The 22970-nt window shown below is 36.7% G+C and overlaps 1 protein-coding gene across 2 annotated transcripts; it reads right to left on the bottom strand.

Moving 5' to 3' along the window:
• Nucleotides 1–1789: 1789 nt before the first annotated feature.
• On the bottom strand, nucleotides 1790–21697 carry LOC148641877 (tyrosine-protein kinase STYK1). 2 transcript variants are annotated; one of them, XM_088617053.1, is made up of 11 exons: nucleotides 21559–21697; nucleotides 20420–20538; nucleotides 17961–18049; nucleotides 15606–15746; nucleotides 13978–14199; nucleotides 13216–13397; nucleotides 9088–9171; nucleotides 7653–7870; nucleotides 6193–6233; nucleotides 3994–4090; nucleotides 1790–3039 (listed from the first exon to the last, which is right to left on the bottom strand). In XM_088617053.1, the coding sequence occupies exons 3-11, from the start codon at nucleotides 18010–18012 to the stop codon at nucleotides 2868–2870; spliced, it is 1209 nt and encodes a 402-aa protein (XP_088473179.1). In that variant the 5' UTR covers nucleotides 18013–18049; nucleotides 20420–20538; nucleotides 21559–21697; the 3' UTR covers nucleotides 1790–2867. The 2 variants fall into 2 exon arrangements, with proteins under 2 accessions (XP_088473179.1, XP_088473180.1); XM_088617054.1 differs by lacking the exons at nucleotides 17961–18049; nucleotides 20420–20538; nucleotides 21559–21697 and adding an exon at nucleotides 17277–17349.
• Nucleotides 21698–22970: the final 1273 nt, after the last annotated feature.

The following is a 22970-nucleotide window of genomic DNA, read 5'->3' on the forward strand; positions in this document are numbered from 1 at the left end:
AAGTCTCCACTAGGGTAGTTTGGCACAGGGCAAAGATGCACACAAATAAAGATGCTGAATATTAGAGGAATTAGCATCTGAATTTGCATGCATTGATACAGTTAAAATGCCCATTATGTCATTATTTAAGCCATCTTTTTACGGAGTTCATTCTGAAATTGTATCATATACTGTAGAATTAGCATTAGTTCCTGGACCTAAAGCTAATTCCTCTTTCAGTTGGAGCTCCCTTTTATGATTATATCACTTTAGCTGCAGGGGGTTTTCTTCGGGACAGACCTGCATGATAAACTGGGAAAAGTCCAGCCTGAAAACTTGTGGAACAAATTTCCACTCCATGGGGTCTGTTAAGCTGATCCTATTAACCCCTGGCTGTGCAAACATATCAATACCCTCTCATTCTGCCAATCTCACCTCCAAAGCGGGCAGGGGGGTGGGGAGCCAGAGCCTAATCTGTCAGGCAACAGGCATTAAGCAGGATACACTATGGATGGAACACCAGTTAATTGCAGGGCAGACAGACTCACACACTCCAGGAGCCAATACCAGTATGTCTTTGGACTTCATGGACTTTGGACTGTAGCACCCAGAGGAAACCCACTCAAACATGGGGACAACATACAAACTCCGCACAGAGGAACTAAACACAGGGCCCTGGCACTGCGAGGCGACAATGCAAACCACTGTGCTATCCTGCTGCCTGCAATATTTGATCAAATATTTTTTTTTCCATTTGTATGTTTTCTATAGAGCAGCATAGTGGTGAAGCCAATGAGCAGACAGAGATAAATCTTTTTCATAATTGGTGTCAGGATAGTTCACTTTATGAAAACACAAACAAAATAAAACACAGGAAATTATAATTGATCCTACAAAGAAATGTTGTATTGCTACGATCCCTATTGCTATGTTAATAGAACTAATATTGAAACAGTAAATGAATTTAAATACTTTGGCACTATTATTGATTGTAAATTGACTTAAACCATCAATACAGGGGTAAGGTATTTGAAGATGCAACAAAGTTTGTATTTCTAAGGGAGTTGAGGTGTTTTAATGCAGAAAACACAGTACTGACACTTTTTTATGAATTTTATTCAGAGCACTCTAACCTTTTACAGTCCGTTTACTGCTGAGGAGGTGCCTGTAAACTGAACAAAATTATATGGTTCTGGAAAAGTTCTGATTGAGTAATGTCTTTGAATGTTCTTTTGCATATGGTATTGTATTATTGTTGTATTGGATTATTGTTGTATATGTCCTGGGTTCAGTTCCAGTTTGCATCACCTTCTGTATGGAGTGTACATTCCCCCTATATACAGTATGTATTCTGTAAATCGCCCTATCCATGTGGTTTCCACCTGCATGTGTGGAGGTGTGCTCCAGTAATGGACAATAGGTTCTGGTTACAATTGCAACTCATTCTTTCATGACAAGCTCTGGCATCTAATGACCTTTAATATGTGTCTCATATTGAGTGGTTCTGATTCAGTGATTATAAATGTGAAAACTCTTAAGAAGAAAACTTGTATTTGTAATTTACTTATTCTCTATACACTGAGAAGAAGAAATGCACGCTTTACATTTGCTGTACAGTTTCTGCATTGCACTGTTCAACGCCCTCTGTGATATTTTATGGCAGGCTATGACCCTTTTAATACACAATACTTTCTGCTATCTCCATTTCTCAAAATAGAATCAAGGGCTAAAAAATAAAAGTCCTAAACATTCATGTGAGTTGTGCAATGAATCCAAAAAACAAACAACAAAAAAGAGATCCAAGATAAGATTTGTCAACCTCAATACTTAGTTTATATATCAAGAGATGGTGATTCTCATTACATTCTGCCCTTTATTTACATCTAATCCATACATACATTCATATGTGTATTTCTGTAAAACAAAAATGTTAATTAAGGATTTTAAAAAGGTGAAAGACTTTGCAGTCATGCTGTTCAGAAGACAACACATTTTTTTAAATACATCAAATCCTTAAACATTACATTGAACATTCTGAACCTCTGATTTTGGACCAAGATTAAAGAATGAACTTCACCAGTTTATTACTGAAGAGCACACCCAATCACAGATGCAGACATTTATTGAAATGAGATCAAGCATGAGACATAAACTCTTCTACTCTACAAAAGGAAAATGGCTATACTATACACTTTAGTTAAAATAATACTAATATACCTAAACGCTTTTAAAAATCATTACAGAAATGCTATTGATTCCAATATTTACATTTTTATTATCTCTGAGTATACATTCTTGAAAGCTTTAAAATGTGCTTTAACATTATGTAATGTTTACAGAACAAATACTTTTTACATCACTTCCTTCATACTGTATGTTTTTGAAGCAGCAGAAACGATGTGTAAATGTACGAATACCTGCTTCAGGCAGCATAACCCTCACATGTCTCTACTTGGAGGTATTATCAGGTGAAAGCTGTGTATTCCTTGTACTCACTACTGCTCTGGCCTTCATTGTTCAGGAACTGCTGTACACTAGTACTGTACTCAGTCTCTGACACCAAAGCCCAGAAGTATCAGGGATGCTTTGTATTTTTATAAGTATTTTTAAGGGGGTCTCTGAGATCGAATATAGTTGTCAGGAAAGACACATTATAAGTATTTTTTTCTCTTTTTGCCACTTAGAACAACATTTTGCAGACAGGCAGTGTGACATTACACATGAGAAAGTAATGTATTATTATTCAACCTTTTCCCCAAGGCATTAACTTCCACAGCAATTTATTTTGGTTCTTATAATGTGCAAAAACATAATTTATACCAATACACTTTCCTAAGAACCTCTTTATTGTTGTACAGATCCTGGTGCTTAGTTCTCAGTCTGAGAATTCACAGTACCACTCCTGCAATCAGACTGTACTGGTTCATATTCATGCTTTCCTTGTTGCAAAGCATCTTTGTTTCAGCCAGATACATGTAGGAATCCAGATGCTTGATTACTGCTGAGAAAGAGGGTCGGTCCTGAGGAAGCCACATCCAGCAATGCTTCATTAAGTCATACCTGGAAGACAGCAGCAGGGCTTCAGAATCAGGAGGGACAGGGGCACTGTGCAGTGCTTTCAGTATCTGTGAGACGTCACCTATTCTTACCAGTATTACAGTGAGGGAGAACGAAGCAGTCAATAACAGAATAACAGTTCTGTGCTACACTTACCCTGTCACTAACAGTAGTTCAGGATAATGAATTACTTTAATTATATCTGTGTTTTCTTTCCCAGAATTCTTTTTGTTACTTGTGTATAAAAAGCCGAAAATACTAGATCTAAAGGACACGGATGTGTTATACAGGCAGATGTGTCTTCACAGAGAAATATTAACCAATAATAAAGATTAAGATATGACTATGTTCTTAAAACCCTATCTTTTCTCATCCTTAACGGTGATTTGTGCATCAATATTGGAAACCCTAGGTTTTATGGAACCTCATTTGAATTCTAACTATTTTTTATTGGGGGGTCATTTGTCCTAGAAGACATACTATGTTTTTCATATAAAAAACACCATACTATGTCTGATTAAGATATTTGAAGAAACACATGCAGCACAGACATGGTATGACAGGCACTCAGGAAACAGGCAAGGGAGGGACTGGCTGAATCAGTTCTTAAAGTGGGCTTGAAGGATGTAACAGCAAAAGGTGACCAATAAATTCAGTTTTTCTCTATTAACGGATATCAACATACAGTACTGTATGTACAGAATGAATTGGAGCAGTTAATTGGTTGTATTTAAGAAAGCGGTATAGAGTGACCCACCTTAAGTAGTTATGGTGATTTATTTTCTGTAAATAAAGAAATTTTACACATATGATGACAGATATTAAAACAAATGTAGAGAGTTGTGCAACAGGCTAGGATACAAAGGATGATGCAACTTTCTTAACTTTCAGAAAGGTGATTTAGAAAAAAGTGATTTAGTGTTTAAAGTGTTTTATTTTCCTTCATTATGGACTTACAGTGGGGCCCCACAATGGTCTGGTCTTTTCATTCTGTAATAGTGCTGTAGTTTTGGAAACGTGTCCAAGGGTTTGAGCTCCGGATAAGGTGGGGACCCTGAGGGAAGACAATCCCATGGAAGCAGATAAAAGTCTGTTGTCAGGTTAGTCTCTACTAATCAAAATCGCCTAAAATGTGCACTTGAAGTAGAGTTAGAAATGATTAAGTTCACAATACAATAAGAAGAAGCTGTGTGTGAGAACAGGGAACAGTTCCAAATGTGAGGAGGCTATTTAGCCCATCTAGCTTGTTAGTAAATTGATCCAAAGACCCCACTTTCATCAATGAAGCAAAAGTATTGACTTCAATGTAATGGCTGGGTAACTTGTTCCGTAATCCCATAGGTCTTCAGAAGAATTTAAACATTTTAAAACTGTTGATGTTCACAGTGCTCACCACTTCCAAAGTGGTGACTTGAAATTGTTACCTTTTAAATTCTAGTTTGGATTTACTGTGTTCTTTACTAGACTTGTAATGTGTTTTTGAACCCTAGATGAGTTAATTCTAGAGTACCTGTAGAGATGGATAGTTTTGGGTTGGATGCTGCATTTCAAACTGAAGTTTAAGAAAACTACTTGAATACTTTATTTCAAAAATTAAATTGATTATTTGAGATCACAATAGACACACTACTATTGTATTACTATGATAGTTTTTCAGGAAACAATTTAAACCTACAAGTATTGGATATAGATCAGAAATTGATAAATATCAATATTTGTGGTCCCCAGATCATATACAGTATGTACATGGACCAAAAACTGGTTATTGAATAGACAAACAGAGTCAATATTAGAATTATAACCTCTAAATGGGCAAATGCAAGCAGTAGTATACAGAAGTATTCTGCAGGGACCTGTTTAAGACCTGCCTGCAGTAAGCAAACTAGTTAAATTTGTAGAGGATTAAAAAAGAGAGGAAGTATTTTATTTCACAAAGAAGTGTGAGTGTGTGGAACAGGTTTCCTAGTCACAGTAATGAGATCCAAACTCTGGTCTTCTTCAGTAAGCAGTTGGGTTAAAATATCGATTTACTAAGCCTAAGCAAGGTATACCGAAAATCCTCCACTCATTCTTGGTATGATCTTAAAATGACTGTACAGTACGTACAAATTTCTTTATCATCACACTATGCATGTTTCTAAGCAATGCCAGAGACTTGAGATACATAAAGGTGGTACTGTATATAGAATATTGTGATAGAAATATTATGAGTTGTTTTTATTACCATTTCATATTGTAATTGGTTATATAAAACTGCATGAAAATATAATTTTCTAGTTTTGTAAGGTAATTAAATTAAAACAACAAAAAGTAAGCAAATCTGTAAAAACATTAATAATTCTTATGCTGAAACACAAAAATAGTGTATTGCTAATGACTTTGTCAACTTAAGTTCCTTACAGTATTTTTTCAGAAAGAAATTTGGAATGCAAAATAAATAAATTCTGTGAATAAATGCCTAGAGAAAAGTATACTACCTTTTGTTATTCAGACAATCTTAGCAAGCTGTAAACACTATTTTGTCTTTGTAGTCTGTGTCCTGCTCTACTGTGATCTTGTTCTTAGGAGGAAATAAGTGACCAACAGCTCTTCACATTGTGTGTAACTTGAGCTGATTCTTCAGCACTGTAATCAGATGTCTGGATCAACTAATACCATGTTAAACATGAATATTTCTTGCTAGAGCTATGCTTTACTTCCAACACACAGGAGAAAAGGCTGGGTACAATAGAGGCAGCTGTAGTAAGTGCTTTTCAAGCTGTGGAGTGATAGATAGCAGCCTCAAAGGCACACTCCTGCACTGAATGCAAGATGGCATTTAGGAAGCAGATGATGTGAAATACTTTAGTATATGAATAGAAACAAAAATTACAGGAATAATACAGTAAATAATTGTAATAAATGTGGTGAATGATACTGCTATATTTTTAAGAATAACACTACTTGTATGTAAATCGTGTACATGTTCAGATAACTACAAGACTTTTTAGGAAAGAAATGAAAGTACAGTATTACTGTAAAAATACAGTATGAAATACTGAGAAAGTTTCTTTAAGCAACCATACTCCAATGAAGGAAAGTAATCAGCACTTTGGAATTGAAGGATGTTACATAATTAAGACAGGCATAACTTAGACATACATAGACATATCTTACCTAAAGTAATTAGTTCATAAAGGAGGATTCCGAATGACCATCTAGAAAGATGCAAAGATTAAAACGATAAAAAATAAGCATAAAAATTATACACTGTAGTAGATGGTTCCCCCATTACAGGCAATCCTGATTTTAACAAGTAAGAATTTCAATGTCACATCCTTGATTCTTGTTCCATTATGGAATGACAGAGGTTGATTTATAGCCTCAGTTTCTCATTCAAAATGAAGACTTGCAAGATGTCTCAGCTGCCTGGCTGAACAGACATCCTAATGGTTAAAGAACCTAATTTTTTTATCCCTTGTCTCTTATTTTTTCTACTGTAGGCTAAACAATGACAGAGAGTTCTTGAAGAGGAAGAAATTAAGGCACGCGGGACATTTTGGTGTCAGGTTTATTTAAAAATTGGTCTTTTTTTTCAAACCCATGAAAAGATACACTGCAGTATACGGAAATAAGACAATAAATACAAAATGGACTTGGGCAAATTGTGCATCAATAATTAATTTGTGCCAAATGACTAGTCACTTGCTCATTGTTCATTGTTCTAGCACTAGACTTGGGTGACTTGGATTGTATGTTAATTAGGCAAGATGGCAATTATTTTGATTTCGGGTGCAGATAATATTATACCGAATATTATACTGGTCACAATTAAGAGATTTTCAGGAGAATTGTATACTGACCTGCTTAGTAATAGACTGTAACAGCATGCATGATACTTGGTTTCTATAGCACTGGGCTTCATAGCCACACTGAAAGCTTGTCTACAATTCTTACTACATATCCTCCATCATCTACCTTTAATATAAATCTCAGAACACATTTGTGCAATCTCAGCAGTGTTTGGAAGATTTGATATTGCACAATCCATACTGTATCTGTTTTTACAAGGTACTTGGGAATTGTGAAAAATATTGGAATTGGAAAATTGGAAATTTTTCAATTTATGTATTGTCCCTTAACTTCAAAATATTTAGTTCACTTATCTTTGAAACTTTGGCATGAGAACTCAGTTTGGTCTTCACAATAGGTGGGATTTCAGTTTCTGAAAACTACACCTTGGGACATCATCCCCACCTACTACTATCAAATTACTACTACCAAAATCTGCAGAGCAGCCTTTGCCAAACATGATTATTATTGATCACATAGAGGCATTGAGAAAGGTCACAAGCAAAAGATTTTCAGGAGAAGAGCCTGCTTTGGAAGAGAAGTGTACTAAATGCATTGAAATTCAGAGATATTATAATGTAATGTAAAATTGTTTGTTAATGATGTCACAATATACAGGAGGTGCAAAGTTTCTTAACTGATGAATTGTAATAAATCTCATGTCTTTTCACATCACCGCAAAATGTGACCATACAAGCTTCTGCAATTGACTGATGTTTAACCTTATCACTAATGTCTTCAAATATGTACACTGCTAGTTAACAGAGAAGTAGAAAGGTTCTTACATGTCACTTTTTACCGTCATGGGCAGCTTCATAATCCTCTCGGGTGCCAGCCACTTCACGGGCACCACTGCTGCGCTCCTGCTTGACACACAACCAGTCTGCTGGACCTCGAATGCCAGGCTCAGGCCCGAGATCTTCACACCAAGCCTGCTGTTGATCAGCACGTTACGCGCTGCAACATCGCCATGTATTAGCTTCTGCTCTGATGCCAAATAGTCCTAAAAGCAACAGAAGAGGCCTCTTTAACCTCCATGTTAAAACCCTTGATGGTATATAAAATGGTGCTCTTTTATAATGTTAACCAAGATGTCACTTATTTAGAGTAGCATTTTCTAGGTGGTACTGCCACCTGGTGGGCAAATTAAATACTGTTCTGCAAAAAATTCAGGTGTTCCTGACTGAAATCCTCTATAGGATATTTAAAGTTATCTTCCTAGACATTGTTTCGGTTTCAAACATAAACCTTTCTAGTAAAAAGAAACCAAGGAGACCCATAACACAAAGAAAGAAAATAATTATTTTGAATATTGTGATACATCAATTTTGATTTGTCCTTCATCATCCTTGGATTTCCAATAGAAATCAAAAAAGGAATTTTTAAACAATCTTAACATCCAAACTCATTCCTAAATGACCCAGTAGCCAAAGTTGATTAAAGACATCATGTGAGCCTCAAACCTGATGATGAATCTTAGATCGTTCACAGTTTCATAAGAAGCTGGGAGGGTGTCAGAATTGAGATGTTGCTGATGGGTGGCTGGGCCAGCCAGGATTGTCACTGAGACCACAGTCAAGGACAGACATGGAACCAGCATCTATAATAATAATTGCTCATACTTATATAGCTCGCTTCTGGGCACTCCACTCAAAGTGCTTTACAGGTAATGGGGACTCCCCACCACCATCAATCACCACCACCTGGATGATGCGATGGCAGTCATAGTGCGCAAGTACACTCACCACACATTACCTATTAGTGGAGAGGAGAACAGAGTAATGAATTAAATTAAGAATGAATTAAGAGTTGATGATTGGTAAAGGCCAATGGGAAATTTGGCCAGAATCCCAGAACCACCCTGGGATTTTTAATGAGTAGAGACAGTCAGGACCTCGGTTTAACGTCTCATACAAAGAATGGTGCCTTTTTGCGGTATAGTGTCCCGGTCACTATACTAGAGCATTAGGACCCACACAGACCACAGGGTGAGCGCCACCTACTGGCCCCACTAACACCTCATCCAGCAGCAACCTTAGTTCTTCCTAGGAGATCTCCCATCCTGGTACTGGCCAAAATCACACCTGCTTAGTTGCAGTGGGTTATCAGTTGTGAGCTAGAGGGTGATATCGCCGCTAGCCATATAAAGTACCTAAAGGAAGCTCAACCTTTTTTGGCTTTTGGAATTGTTACTGGTAGAGAACCAGTGGTCCAACTTACGAGCCCGGCTAACACCTGCTTGCCAATGCAATACACGGACGTCTCAGAGAATTCATGGACTTGATCCACACTTTCACCATCACTCTGGAAAACATACAAAACATCCAGAGGACAGATGGTTTAAATCATGTGGCAAGAAGTACGGTAGATATCTTCATATCACGTATGATCCGGGATAGCCAGATCCTGCAGTAATGAGGGAACACAGGTTAAAAATCACAGAATATATTAATGTGCACCAACTACGCAAATAGAATGACAAACTTTTTTGGAACTCTTGTGTAACAAATTGCAGGAGATCTAATACTGTTGCTCAAACATAAAACTGCATGTTCGTTTAATAATGCTAATTTTGAATAATTAACGGCAGCATGGTGGTGTAGTGGTTGGCATTGCTACCTCACAAAGGAGGGGTCTGGTTTCAATTTCTGGGGTTTGCGTGTTCTCCCTGTGTTGATGTGAGTTTCCTCCAGGTGCTCCGGTTTCCTCACATAGTCCAAAATCATACTGGTAGGTTAATTGGTTTCTGAAAAACCGGTCCTGGTGTGAGTGTGTGTGTTTGTGTCTCTGTGTGCCACACAATGAACTGCAATCCCATCAAAGGTGTATCCTGTATTGAGCCTGTTGGTTGCTGGGATAGGCTCCAGCTCTGCTGCTACCATGTATTGGATAAAGAGGTCAGAAAATGGATGGATGGATGAATAATTAAAAGTATCAGCAAAGATACTGTACTTGTAGTTTTCCTGCTTTAACATTTCTTAGGTAATCTAAAATTCTGCACCAATATTTTTGATTATTCCTCATACAAGTAATTGTTATGGACAAATAAGAACCATCATGATAATACTTCTCCAATCTAAAGCTTTATATGCTGTATACTGGAACAATCTGATATTCAGCTTGACAAAAACTAGCTGGGCATACGTACAATATTACTTAAGCAAATAACTGCATTCTATAAACACTCAGCCAAGAGATTCATTTTCTTTATATTCAAAATACAAACATGGTTAAAAGGAAATAATCTGACACTGTGCAGTTAAAGTTATTGTTTTTGCCTAATTGAGCCTAGAATTGAGCTCATAATTAAATTTAAATCTTTTTAATTATATACTGTACTGTACATCTTGACATGCATGAAGAATCAATTTAATGGTGTTCTCTGGTCAAAATATTTGGGATCACGAGTACAGTACACCTTCTACTGTATCATCTTCCCTGGCGTGGAAAATTCCTTACATCACAATACTAACTGAAACTAGTGGGACCAGTGGATCATATGTACTGTAGTTTAATCCCACACACCATACTCTCATCAAAACCCTGTTAGAGAATGGGATGGAACTGAGCTGAAAATATTTCAGAACTAATATTTCATTATTTGAAGACAATACTTTTCTAAAGACTGGGTGTAGGACTACCAGCTGTCTTAGAGAGACACTAGTCTCTAACATTGTACAACATGCTTCGTTATGATAAATCTCTATTCTCTCATCATGACACACATGTAACGCCTTTCTTCATCACACACATAATGAAACTCTTTCCACATTGCTTCCACAAGCTCTCCTCTGGGATTAAAACAGGACTGAAGATTCCTGAAAGACACCTTATTTTAAGATGAGCCAGCTGGAATAAAAAAACAAATCTAATTCCATAATTTCCACACTTTCCTGAATCAGGACAGCTTCCAATCCTACTGGGAAGGAGCCTCAATAGAGCCACAGCTCAGTATGTGATCTCCTGTCACTGCATTAGAAACAGACTGTGAGCCTGTGACATATGTACTGTTTGTACTTATGTAACGTTTGTACTTCCAGCATCTGTAAACATTGTGTTATTTGCATAATCTTTGCAGCACTGTAATTCATTGGTTATTACAATAAAGCTCTTTGAATCTGAATTTGGCACAGAAAGACTCAATCACATGAATAAGGCAACATTTTCAGTTTTTTAAACTCCCTGTGGATAAAGGATTTAAAAAGCCTCATCTCATGTTTCAACAACTTGGATAAACTAAACCAGATCATCATTTTAATAATGGCTACTGAAAAAACATCAGTAATTGAAGTTTGAAAATGTTTTCTAAGCTGCTTCTTTGTCATATATGAAATCAAGTATGACAATTCAGTTAAGTAACCGAAAGAGTGTTTTGCAGTACTTTTCTGAAACTTCACATCCTCCACTGAAATGTATAAGTATAATGAGTATACAAAGTATAATTTTTATATAAAGTTGGGGTTCAGGTGGGGTGACACATAAATTAAATAAATAAATCATGTAAAGTCAGATGAATTCTAGCCATCTTTACTGACCTGGCAGTTTTTAACAATTGTATGTTAATTGAAGGCCTACACTGCTGCACTAGGGCCCTGGGTTCAATTCTGGACATGGGGTGCTATCTATGTGGAGTTTGGATAAGATAAGATCACTTTATTGGCCTTATACAATTTCTTATATTAGGAATTTGTCTCTTTTTCTCATACCCCAACTCCATGAGACACATAGACAGGGAGAGAAGCTGGGCATCAGAGCACAGGGTCAGCCATTTATATGGTGCAGTTGGGGTTAAGGGCCTTGCTCAGGGGCCCAACAGAGTACAGTAGGATTCCTCTGCCAGCCACAGGATACGAACCAGCAACCTTATAGCTACAGGTACAGATCCTTAGCCACAGAGCCACATGTATGTTCTCTTAGTGTTCCCTTAGGTTTCCTCCAGGTACAACAGTTCCCTGCCATAATCCAATCTGGGAAAACTGGCCATGAGTGAGTGTCTGTTTTTATGTCAGTGTGTGCTCTGTCATGGACTGTCATCCTGTCCAAGATGTACCCTACCTTGTGCCCGCGTGTGTGTCTATCTGTGTGTCTGTGCTGGGATGGACTAGCATCTTGTCCAGCGTGTGATCTGCCTTGTGCCTGTTGCTTGCTGGGATCAACTGCAGCTTCCCCAGAACCTTAAATGGGATGAAGTGGTTTGCAAATGGATGGATGTTAATTTAAAAGTAGTTTTTTCCTTGATTTCATATTATGGCTATAAATTATCACTACATAACATGACATACAATATACCAAAGTTTCAGCTAATAGAGTTTATCCTTTTTAGTCAAGTTAGTCAAGGAAAGTAGTATCTCATTTTTTAAATAATATCTTCAATCATGTGTTGTTCTTTTCATTATATTACTTGCTTCTTCATGAAAACAATGTTATATGTGAGTGTGTGTATATTGTATATTATCATCATCAATATAGGTACAAAATTTGGGATTGAATTCCCACAAACATAGGATCTCCTGACAAGCAGACAATGAGACCATATAAAAGCAATTTACAGTACATCTAAAAATGCCAATATATTGTCACGGATGTCGGAAGGGACGAACCGTAGAATGACAGGAGAGCGAAAAGACCCTATGCGTAGTGGCGAGACAGGGGTTAGCCCAGGTTCAGCTGTTCACGGAATGCCGTATAGAAACCTGTACCCTCAGGTAGCGGACGTGGGGTGACCTGGTGTTAAGCGGGTCTCAGGACATCTGAACGTCAATGCTGAGTGAAGGCAGAATGAAAGACCCAAAAATATATAGCCCCAGAGAGAGAGAAACACCGGAAAGACAGCAAAGAACCGGAAATGAGAGACAGGACAGAGAAGGAGCGCCCTCTGGCTGCAGAGGGCGTGACATATATTTGTTTCATGTCTCTTTTCACCCTCAATGACGTTTAATTTGAGTGGAGTTTGAAATAGTAAATACAATATAATAAGAGTTGTTGGCAAAGCCCCCACAAAGAGATAAATACAATCAATTTTCCACAGTTAATTTCCAGACCCCACCCCAATAATTATAAAAAACAATTGTAATTTATTGTACTAATTATAAATCTCAAACCGCAAGCTTTCATTAATTCAAGACTCTTTGTAGACTTTGTGTATTTGTGGTTCTAACTCAGTTAGATTTAATTAAAAGACACAAACAAGGAATTTTACTGCTTTACACAATTTTGATTTCCTAGGACTTTGAATGTCAATACTTCTCAAAGAAAATAATTAACTACTTTGCAGCTGTCATATTCCCTCCAGAGGCTGGAGCTGGGGCAGGTGTTGCAGCACTAGGGCTTCTGCTCCTCTACCCTTACCTTCCTCAGCTCCCAGAGGAGGTGCAGCAGGTTCCCTGGGCTGCAGGCCTCCATGATCAGGTACATCGGCCAGAGCTCTGTCTGGCAGAACATCATCTTCACCAGGTTGTCGTGGCAACACACTCTAGCACAGAAACGGATCCAGTTTACAAATTCTTTGGCTTTACTGGTGGTACTGTTGTCTGAAACAACAGGGACAAAAGTCAAGAAAAAAACCCTCAGTAGAAATTCAAGATAAATTTGGATTAATTTTTAGATATTTTCATGGAATGTAAGGGGGTGAACATTATCCTTGATCTATGAATAAAGTCAGTTTCCCAGTCTTTAGAATAATCTTCAGAATGTTTTTATGTAATCCATATAATTTATTGTTCCCTAAATGAAAAAAATCACATAAGAAAAAACAAAACAGGCGCTCACTGGCCAAACAAATTAAATAGCTTTTGAGGGAAAAAGTAGCATTTTGCACTAGTAAAATGTACAGTCATTTACCTGTACTTCTTTCCATAAGATCATAAGATTTTCTGGGAATAAATGCAGATAAATGCACTTTAAAGGTATTTAACCGGGTAGGATTAGCTGTAATTAAAATATCATTCTCTTTAAGGCTTCATAAGAGAACAAGAGTAAAAAAAACATTTCAAATAATGAGCTATTCTGACAAAAGCTAGAATGAACATCCAAAAATCCTTCATAGTCAAGAAATTTGAGACTCCTGATACAAACAGTGCTCTTTCTGCCCACATAGGAAATCAAACATACCCCTCAGAGTCTTAATAACCACGGCAGTAGAGCTGCCCCCTTGGGTTAACTTCGCTCTGCAAACAGGCCCAAATCTCCCGCTGCAGAGGAACTCCAGGTCCTCGATGGCAGTGTCCCCTGGTATCTCCCACTGCTGCAGCCCGGGGTCTCTGACAGGCAGCAGGGTGTGTGCTACAGCGGCCATGGCCACATACCCACTCTCTGAACTGACTGGGGGTTTGTCTACAATAGCAGGCAACAAAGAAGCTTGTAAAGAGAGGAAGTGCTGGATGTCATCATCACTCCCTTTGGTGCTTCAAAGGCCTTTCAGTATTACAGACTTGCTCAACAGAACAGGCAAAAGGGTACAAACCACAGGAGTGAATGTCAAGTTAGTATTTAATACTAATCACAGCAGTATTTTGAGTAATTTTGATTAATTATGTGGCTAGATTTTACCAACAGGAAGCAATCAAATTATTAAATCACAGAAAACCAGGTGTAGTAGGAGTGAATTAAATAATGATGATAGTGGTGAATCTGTTTACAGTTTACAGGAGCTGCCACCTATTGAACACTCCCAGCAGCTAAATAAGCTATTGAAATTATGGGCAGAGCCTGGCTGCACTCTGGTATTGGCCCTACCATATTATTGAGCACATCCACAAATGTTAATATAAAAGCTGGTGGTAACCATTATCACTTTATCACTACCTTATAAAATGCATCAAGATTGTGATGTGCAGCTCATTTCCTTTTCTCAAAGGAATAATTAACCTATCTTTAAATGTTTTAATAAATCAGACAGATGTATTATCAACTTAATGCTCTGACTTCCTACAAGAAACAGCTACTAGCAATCAAACAAGTTGGTGACCTTTTCATGTTCTTGAACTGTATTCAGAGAAATCAAGGTTATATAAAGAAATGATTCAGGTTTTTGCCTCTGATGAGTTGTAATACTGTAAATGCTGTTTTACATTATCCATTTATCTTTCTCTTATTCCCACCTTGTCCTCCTCTTCTTCACACACATTAGGACATATCAATACTTAAAGCATTATTATTTTTTGGAATTAATTTCTACTTGTTATTGTTTTCACATTATCTTAGTGGAGCAGTTGGTTGCATCAACTTAGAGCTTAACCCAGTGAATAACATTCAGCAGAGTTTCAGTTTTTTTCAAAAGTGATTTTGAAAATGTAACATGGATGTATGATCCCATCTAAATGCAGTGATTTGAGTTCACAATATAGATATATATGTCCCAGTGGCATCAGTTGGAATTCTAAATTGATAGGTAAGGAATTTCCATACCTGAACCACAGAACACATCCTGGTTTCCATGGTGTTTACCATGATGTTTAGAGATGAGACCCTAGTCTCATCTCTAAGGTAATACCCTCCATCAATGCTGGTTGCCACTTATACAGATGAGTGGACTGGAGCAACTGGAGTAAAGTATCTCACTTTGCAGTAGGGACTTGAACCCACAGCTAGCCAGTTCAGTGCAGAGACTTTCCTATAGTACTGTGATACTCTATTCACATTAGCTAAAGTAATATGTACAGTAAGTATTTACCATCTGGGAGCAGAATATAAGCATGTTCCTAGTTTAAGTCATAAACAAATATTACAGTTTGACGTACCTTGCAGGGAAGCAATAAGAGCTCTCTCCTGCTCCCATTTCCTGCAGCATGTCTTCCAGAGAATCAGAGTGATGGTGAGGACAGTAGTCACTCCCAAGAATACTGGGATGATGATCAATGCATATTGAGTGCCTTGGTCATCTGGATTTCCATAAACAAAGCAAAACTATATTATTAATACCACATCAATTAGAGGAACGTGTAATTTTTTTAATTACAAAATTAAAAGTTCATCCAATCATATCAACATGAAGACCAAAACAAAATACTGTGCGGTTCACTTTTTGTCTCAGGAAGTTTAAAGACAAGTAAGCCAGTTTCAAAGATGGATATGCGTGTCCAACACTTAAGAATGTCCCTGTTAGCACAAAGATGAGCCAGGAAAGTTTTTTAATAATAATGTGTAATGGACAGAGACCATGACAAATCTTGACAAAAGTGAAGGAAAGTGTGGATTAAAAAAAAAGTCAACCTCACTTTTAATTCTCAAATTTACATTAAGTGAATGCATCTAAAACTAACATGAAACCACTGGTCGAACATTAAGTATTTTTTGTCCTAATACAGTTACAGTAAGTGTCTGCGTAGAATCACCCCAAAAATGAAATTTTGAAATAAAAAATGAAATAAAAAGTTTGTATTTTACTTGTTCATATTGTGTAATCACAAATGCAGATTTTGACTGCATTATGAAATAGTTTTGACTTTGTTATCCAAACATTGTTGAGGGGTACAGGACTTTATATTTCATCAACATGACCTACTGTGGGGTAAATCCATTTCATTTAGTGGCAGTATACAGTACATGGACCAATGAGCAGTTACATACAGTATCCTATTTGGTGGAAAACATAAGTGATTGTTACTGATTGGCTGACAATACTTCCATTATCAGCGAGCTACACTAAAATCAACTACATTCAAAGTGAATAACAGCTTTACAAGAGAGGGGGTCAAGATATTTAAGCAATAAGGCACGGGAGGCCGTGCTATATCGTGAATATAGTCATAGTTAAAAGGCGTTACCCCTTTTAACTGTGGCTATATTCACGATATAGCACAGGCCTCGAATGCCTTATTGCTTTTATAAAACTGTCCCAAAATATGCGATTGCTGTATAGAATGAACTTTAATTTAAAAAAATTAACACGAAAATTAAGCTTTTACGTTCCTCCGCCTGAGAATATAGTCCCTCGTTGCTACGTAACGCAGAAACACAGCCATAAATAACATTAACGATTAAAGAGGGGACATTAACAATGCTTTTCAGCCCTAGCCGATATGATAAAGGAATAAATTACTTGTTTTTTATTTATTTCTTTAGCACATTTATTTGAACATTTCCATTGATCATACAAGCACTGAAAAACTGTCCAATCCCTAGTTCGTCAGGCATTTTATTTTCGCTGCGGGAGTGCTCCCACCGGTGCTGGCCTCGGTGCCTGTCAGGATATCACTCCAGCGCTTTGTCGTTAAAATTGGGTTTCCAGTAATGCCGTAGCGAACTCTCGCTATATCTATAAAAGACATAATCTCCCTTGCTTTTAATCGAGCGTTTGATAATTTCTAAGAATGAAAATGATTTAAACTACGCGACACTATCATTCAACGAGAGCACAAAAACTCACCAGCGCAACAAATAAAGTAGAAGAAGATACATGTATCTAATACCTGAGTAATCTTTAAAAGCCTATGCGATTGATTTGATTTGACCGTTATTTATCGGTCAGCGCATTGATGTTTCTTTATCACACAGTAAAAAGTCAGAATTTCTTCCGGGGTGTGCGTATATCAGAGAATATAGCACGGCTTCGAAAGCGTCAGCCAATCGCACCGGAATTACCATTTTATAAATAGCCCATATATAACATATACCAAACCAGATGTTAGGTAATTTAGAGAACAAAAAAACAATGCTAAATGCTTAGAAATGGTTGAGGAACAAGATCTTTAAGGCCTATAAGACTAATCAAATAAGTGGTCTCAGGACCATTTGGAGAACCATGGCTTAAAGCATGTTTAAAGGAAGAAATACTATTGAGAATTCCAATTAAAGTATCATGTGCCTCACCTCATACACTAATTATTAGTAATTTAGGAAACCTGTTCATGTTCCGGGAGTCTAGGGCTGAAGGATGACAACCCTAATTACACCCATTTAAAAAACGCTACTGGTATGAAGACATTCCACAGGATCTGAGTTTTATAATCAGGGTTTTGAAATCCTATGAAATTAAACATTTAGCATTGCTTTGCCTGGATATTATAATGCAGACACAGGCAGGGTCCAGATTGAATCAAATTGTATCTAGTCCACGGCCTTTAGCCACAAAATCCAAAGGCGACTGAACTTACTGCAGGGATATTCTTGACTGGAGTTGTTACACTGTGGAGTCAGGTCGTCCATTTGGAAATGCTACTGTATGTGTCATCTGCATTCATATCTGGGGAACACACCAGAGAGCACACAGTTAAAGGTTTCCAGCCATTGTCAGGGTTAGTGCCATGCAAAGCAAAGTTTCATTTAGAGAAGGGAAACAAACCTCATTAAACTAGCTTCAGAAAACTGCGAGCTGCATTTTTCAAACGCATCAAACTGATCTTCCGTATATCAACACCAGACTTTAATAACCACTAATGCAGGACTGATGTGCTCCAATTTAGGTTGAATAATTATTACTTTTGTCTTTTACGTTGTATGAAACTGTTAGGCCACCTGCAGTGATTAATATATGCTGGAGCAGCTCCGCGGCAAAATACACATAGAGTAAGCAGTGGGCTTTGAATGCTGTCGTACTCGCATTATCTCTGCGGGCGTTTTACGGCTGAAGCAGACGAGGGTATTGAAGTTCCCTCTAACATAGGATCAATAATAACGATAATATCAACGATATTATTTGAAAATAACGGGAGATAGTGAACACTTTCATCCTAGCTGACGTAGCTCATTACTAAACCATGACTAGCTTACTTAGATTACTTTAAAGACAATCTTTGAGCTTTGAGCACTTTCATTAATAATAGAATTCATATGTCCTCGTTACCAAGTACTGTAACAATATATAACGAACAAAGAAAGGCCTGGCAGATTTTAATGCAAACGACTTTTTTGCGTTAAGGGGGCTGAAATATGTTTGAACAGAAAGTGTCAGCAAAACCTAGCTTTCATACTAGTTCAGCGAATATAAAGACATTTTGGAACAGCAGCACAGGTCCTCAATGTCTTCTCTCTGGCGCCACTTGTCCTGTTACTGGAGATCGTGGCTGCCTTTTCTCTATATAAAATAAGATCACTTATTAGCCATATACAATTTCTTGTATTAGGAATTTGTCTTTTCACATGCCCCAACTTGCTCTCCATGAGGCACACAGACAGGGAGAGAAGCTTGGGGTCAGAGTGCAGGGTCACCAATGTACAGCACCCCTGGAGCAGCTGGGGTCAAGGGCCTTGCTCAGGAGCCCAACAGAGTAGGATTCTTCTGCCAGCCACAGGATTTGAACTGACAATCTTCCAGCCACAGGTGCAGATCCTTAGCCACAGTGCCACCGCTCCACCCCGTATGTACTTTTACCCCCTCCAGTGTAATCTGTGATTCTGTCCGGCTGTCAAACCTGAATGTATTTATTATTTTTAATAATAATAAGAGTCAAGTTCCCAAAAGGTCATGTTTATAATTGTATGCAGATTAATTTATTCATATGGTGTTTAAAAGAAATAAAGAACTGAATCCTTTGGTAACCTTGCTGAAAGAAACGTAAAGAAACATCCTCGATACATATTTACAAGATATATGTATATATTCAAATACATTTATTCACAATTTAACCAAAATCAATGGATTTACAAAACAATATGTAAATATAGCCAAAACCATATAGCCAATAGCAACTCTGACAAAGTTACATAGTTTATTGGCTGAAATGGGACAATATCCTAGTCACTCCACACAAAAACATGTGAGACAAAACTTTAAGTGATACTGCAGACTTGTGGCAGAAAGTTCTGTGGTCAAATAAGACAAAACTGGAACATTCTGGTCTAAATGCAAAGCGTTACTTCTGATACAAAAAATCCTGACTGACACCAACTCTTCAACCCAAGACGATTCAGGTTTTAAAGTTTGATAAATGTGCCAGCATAATTTTGTAATTTCATAAAATGGGACAGTATAGGAAGGGTCATAATACATTTGTAAGGCACTTGTAAGTGTGTATTTTTTAAATAGAAATTAACATACTTTTTTTCTGTATACTTTTATATACAGTATTTTATAAAATATCCTCAGCCCAACTTATGCTTTATTTATAGTTTATTAAAACACTTAATATCTAAAATATCATAACATTTTTAATATTTCATTAAGAATAGGGCTCTGTTAAGACCAATGCTTCAAACAGTTTAAACAGAAAATGACAAAGTAATACCTTTTTTCCATTCATTAAATGCAAGAGAAATGAAGCTGCAGTCAGGTGAGACATTTTGCATTTTGTGATTTTCAGTTTTATCTAGGAACTGCTTACAATGCATATATACTGTAATGCTATGAAAAGACAGGTAAAGATTATTAATCAAACTTTCTCAATATCACAGTTTTTAAACATTATTTGCCTTATGTGCTCCAGTTCAACAGCGGCTGACAACAGTGGCTGGCAGCAATTTAAGTCATACTAGTGAAAACCTGCATGTAAGTGTGGTGGATAGTTTTTGCAGATGTAGAGAAATATTGGAGATGTTCTAGGAGAATTAGCATGTGCATTTAAGATTATCATTTGCTTGTTTTCTATTTGTGTGTACTCCAGCATGCAGTATCTACCTTTAGACCTTTGGTGGCACTGCAACCGAAAAAATGCCAGAAGGAAACCAGAAAAACTGCAGGAGCTGCAAAGTAGACACCAGTCTTTGACTTCACACATTAGGCATCTTGAGTTTGTGCTGTGAAAAAAATGGATCATGGAAAATCAGTTAGTAGGTTCCAGTATATTTACTATTCATGTGCTTTACAGTACATTGCTGTATCTCCTGTTCTATAAGAACTGTACTATATACTCTCTCATGTTGCATTCTTTTTTAAAATGTTGCAACTTTAGAACTATGTGATAAATACCTGTTTTTGAATGTATCTTGCCTTCAATAAAGATAATTTTTAAATTTAAATTATTTAAAATAATGATGATAAAACTAACAGACCAACGTGGAACAGACACTTTTGTTCTCCTGTTTAGATTTATCCATTAGAATACTTACTTGCCAATTTACACTTCTTGTTTAAGTCCAGGTGAAAAAAGTATTACGAGAAAAGCGTGGTAATAATCACTGAATAATTATTATTACCAGTAATAATACATTATTATTAGTATACTAAAATAAGTAATATTATATATAGTCGTTTTAGTATTATTATTGGTAGTAGCAAGATTTTTTTCAAAAGTAAGATACAGATGATTATTTTTAGTAGTAATTACAGTTATTCACATTTAGATTATAATATAGTAACAACTGTATGGTAAGAAGCTAAATATGTCTGTTTTTCATAGTTTATTACAACCTTGTGATAATTCTTGTAGTTTGTTTTCAGCTTGGTACACAGTTGTCATAACATTACTTTACTACATTCTTTTTTTGCACTATAAGACTCTGTGTAGCAGTCATACCAAAGTATATACCAACTAGGAATCTAACAGTAAAAAGACAAATTGAACATGACTTATGGGAGGCCTTATCAGCACTTTCAGGTGTCAGCTGGAAATCAACAGCACTTTTGCCTTTTTATCATAAATCAGGCTGAATTATAGGAACTGTTAACAAGTCTAATGAGGAACAAGGCAGCTACAAGCAGCTGTCACTGCTGTGCTTAGACAATATTATTACTGACGCATGGGAAAAGAAAAATACACTTCACCCCCAAAATAAAAGAAAACACATTAAAAAACCACAAAGAAAAATATATCCTACCTGGAACTGAAAAGGAAACAAGACTGTGAAATAGAAAAGGAAACAAAATGATTAAAAACGAGCTCCTGATCGCAATAGTTGCTAAGAAACCTTATCTCAGCACAGTGCTGTGAGGTGTTCACAGAAGCAAAGCTGCTTTTCTTGTGCTGAAAATAACTGCCTTATTATCATTTCCCTGCCTGATGCTGACGTTACACTTTAACCAAAGAGCTGTGTGGAGTGGCTAATCTAACATATACAGTTCAGTAGTTAATAGTTAATCATATGGGAAAGTAGCAGGAATAACCTGAAACTGTGCTGAATACTGTTTGTGTCCCATTTGCACACAATCAATTAGACCACATTTCTTTCCCCTTAAATTGAATCTGAAAGGGCAGCCATGGTAGAAAACTAGCCAACTACAGGAAAATCCTTGTTCTGAAGTGTTCTGAAGTTCTGAAGTGAGTTCTCTGACTGCAGCTTAGTAACTTACTGCATTTAATTATTTCATACTTTGTAATTTTACAGGTGATTTTTCTTGAACTGATTGAAAAGTGGTATTAGTAGCTAAAGCAGAATATTTGTTGAAGAAAATATAGAGTAGAATAAAGGACTGTCCCATATGCAGCAAATCTAAAGATAATCTTTCTTTCCATAGTGACAATTCCCTGAAGACATTCTATCAAGCTCTATGGATGATCATCCCAAGGGAAACTGATTTGTAGGATCCTCTTTTTCAATTTTGAGAACATAAAGCCAATATTTCTGAGAAACAGTCACCAAAGACAGTGTAGAGAAAAGGTTTGTGCACCCTAAAGGTTGGCACATATTCTCGTACATTTTAGACATTAGACATCTCATTTTTAATTAGATCTTCATAAATATCCTCATGTGAATAAATATAAAAATAATAATTACTGTATATATAGATACTGTATACCTTTACAAATGTAATTTATTCCATGAAAATTGTTTTAAGGTGGAAAAAGTTTATAATTTGAAAATTAAAAATTAATTTCCTTAAGAATATACAGTAGGCAAATTCCTCCAACTGGTTTCCAAATTCCATAAAAATCACACAATAATTTTCTGACTTACTCTTCTTTAGTACAAAACCTGTACCGAAAGTGACAAAATGTTAATTACAGACCATTGAAGCCTTGTTGACCTAAAAAAACAGGTCTGTATTTAATAAAATACTGTATATAAATTCTCAGGCTTGTTGTAGCAAAATTCATAATATGAATGTGGTGATGATGTAAGGATGCCTGGACCTATGCAACATACTGAAGTGTATTTCTCTGCCTTCAGTAGGATACTCAGAAAATGGGTATACATTTGTTTGCTTTGTTGTAGTGAAAATTCATAAATGCATTGTTTGGAAATCAATAAATACCCATATCTATTTGATACCTCATTGAGCAGCTATGATC

This window comes from Lepisosteus platostomus, chromosome 23 (assembly GCF_059453375.1).
Source record: "Lepisosteus platostomus isolate fLepPlt1 chromosome 23, fLepPlt1.hap1, whole genome shotgun sequence".
Taxonomy (NCBI): Eukaryota; Metazoa; Chordata; class Actinopteri; order Semionotiformes; family Lepisosteidae; genus Lepisosteus; species Lepisosteus platostomus.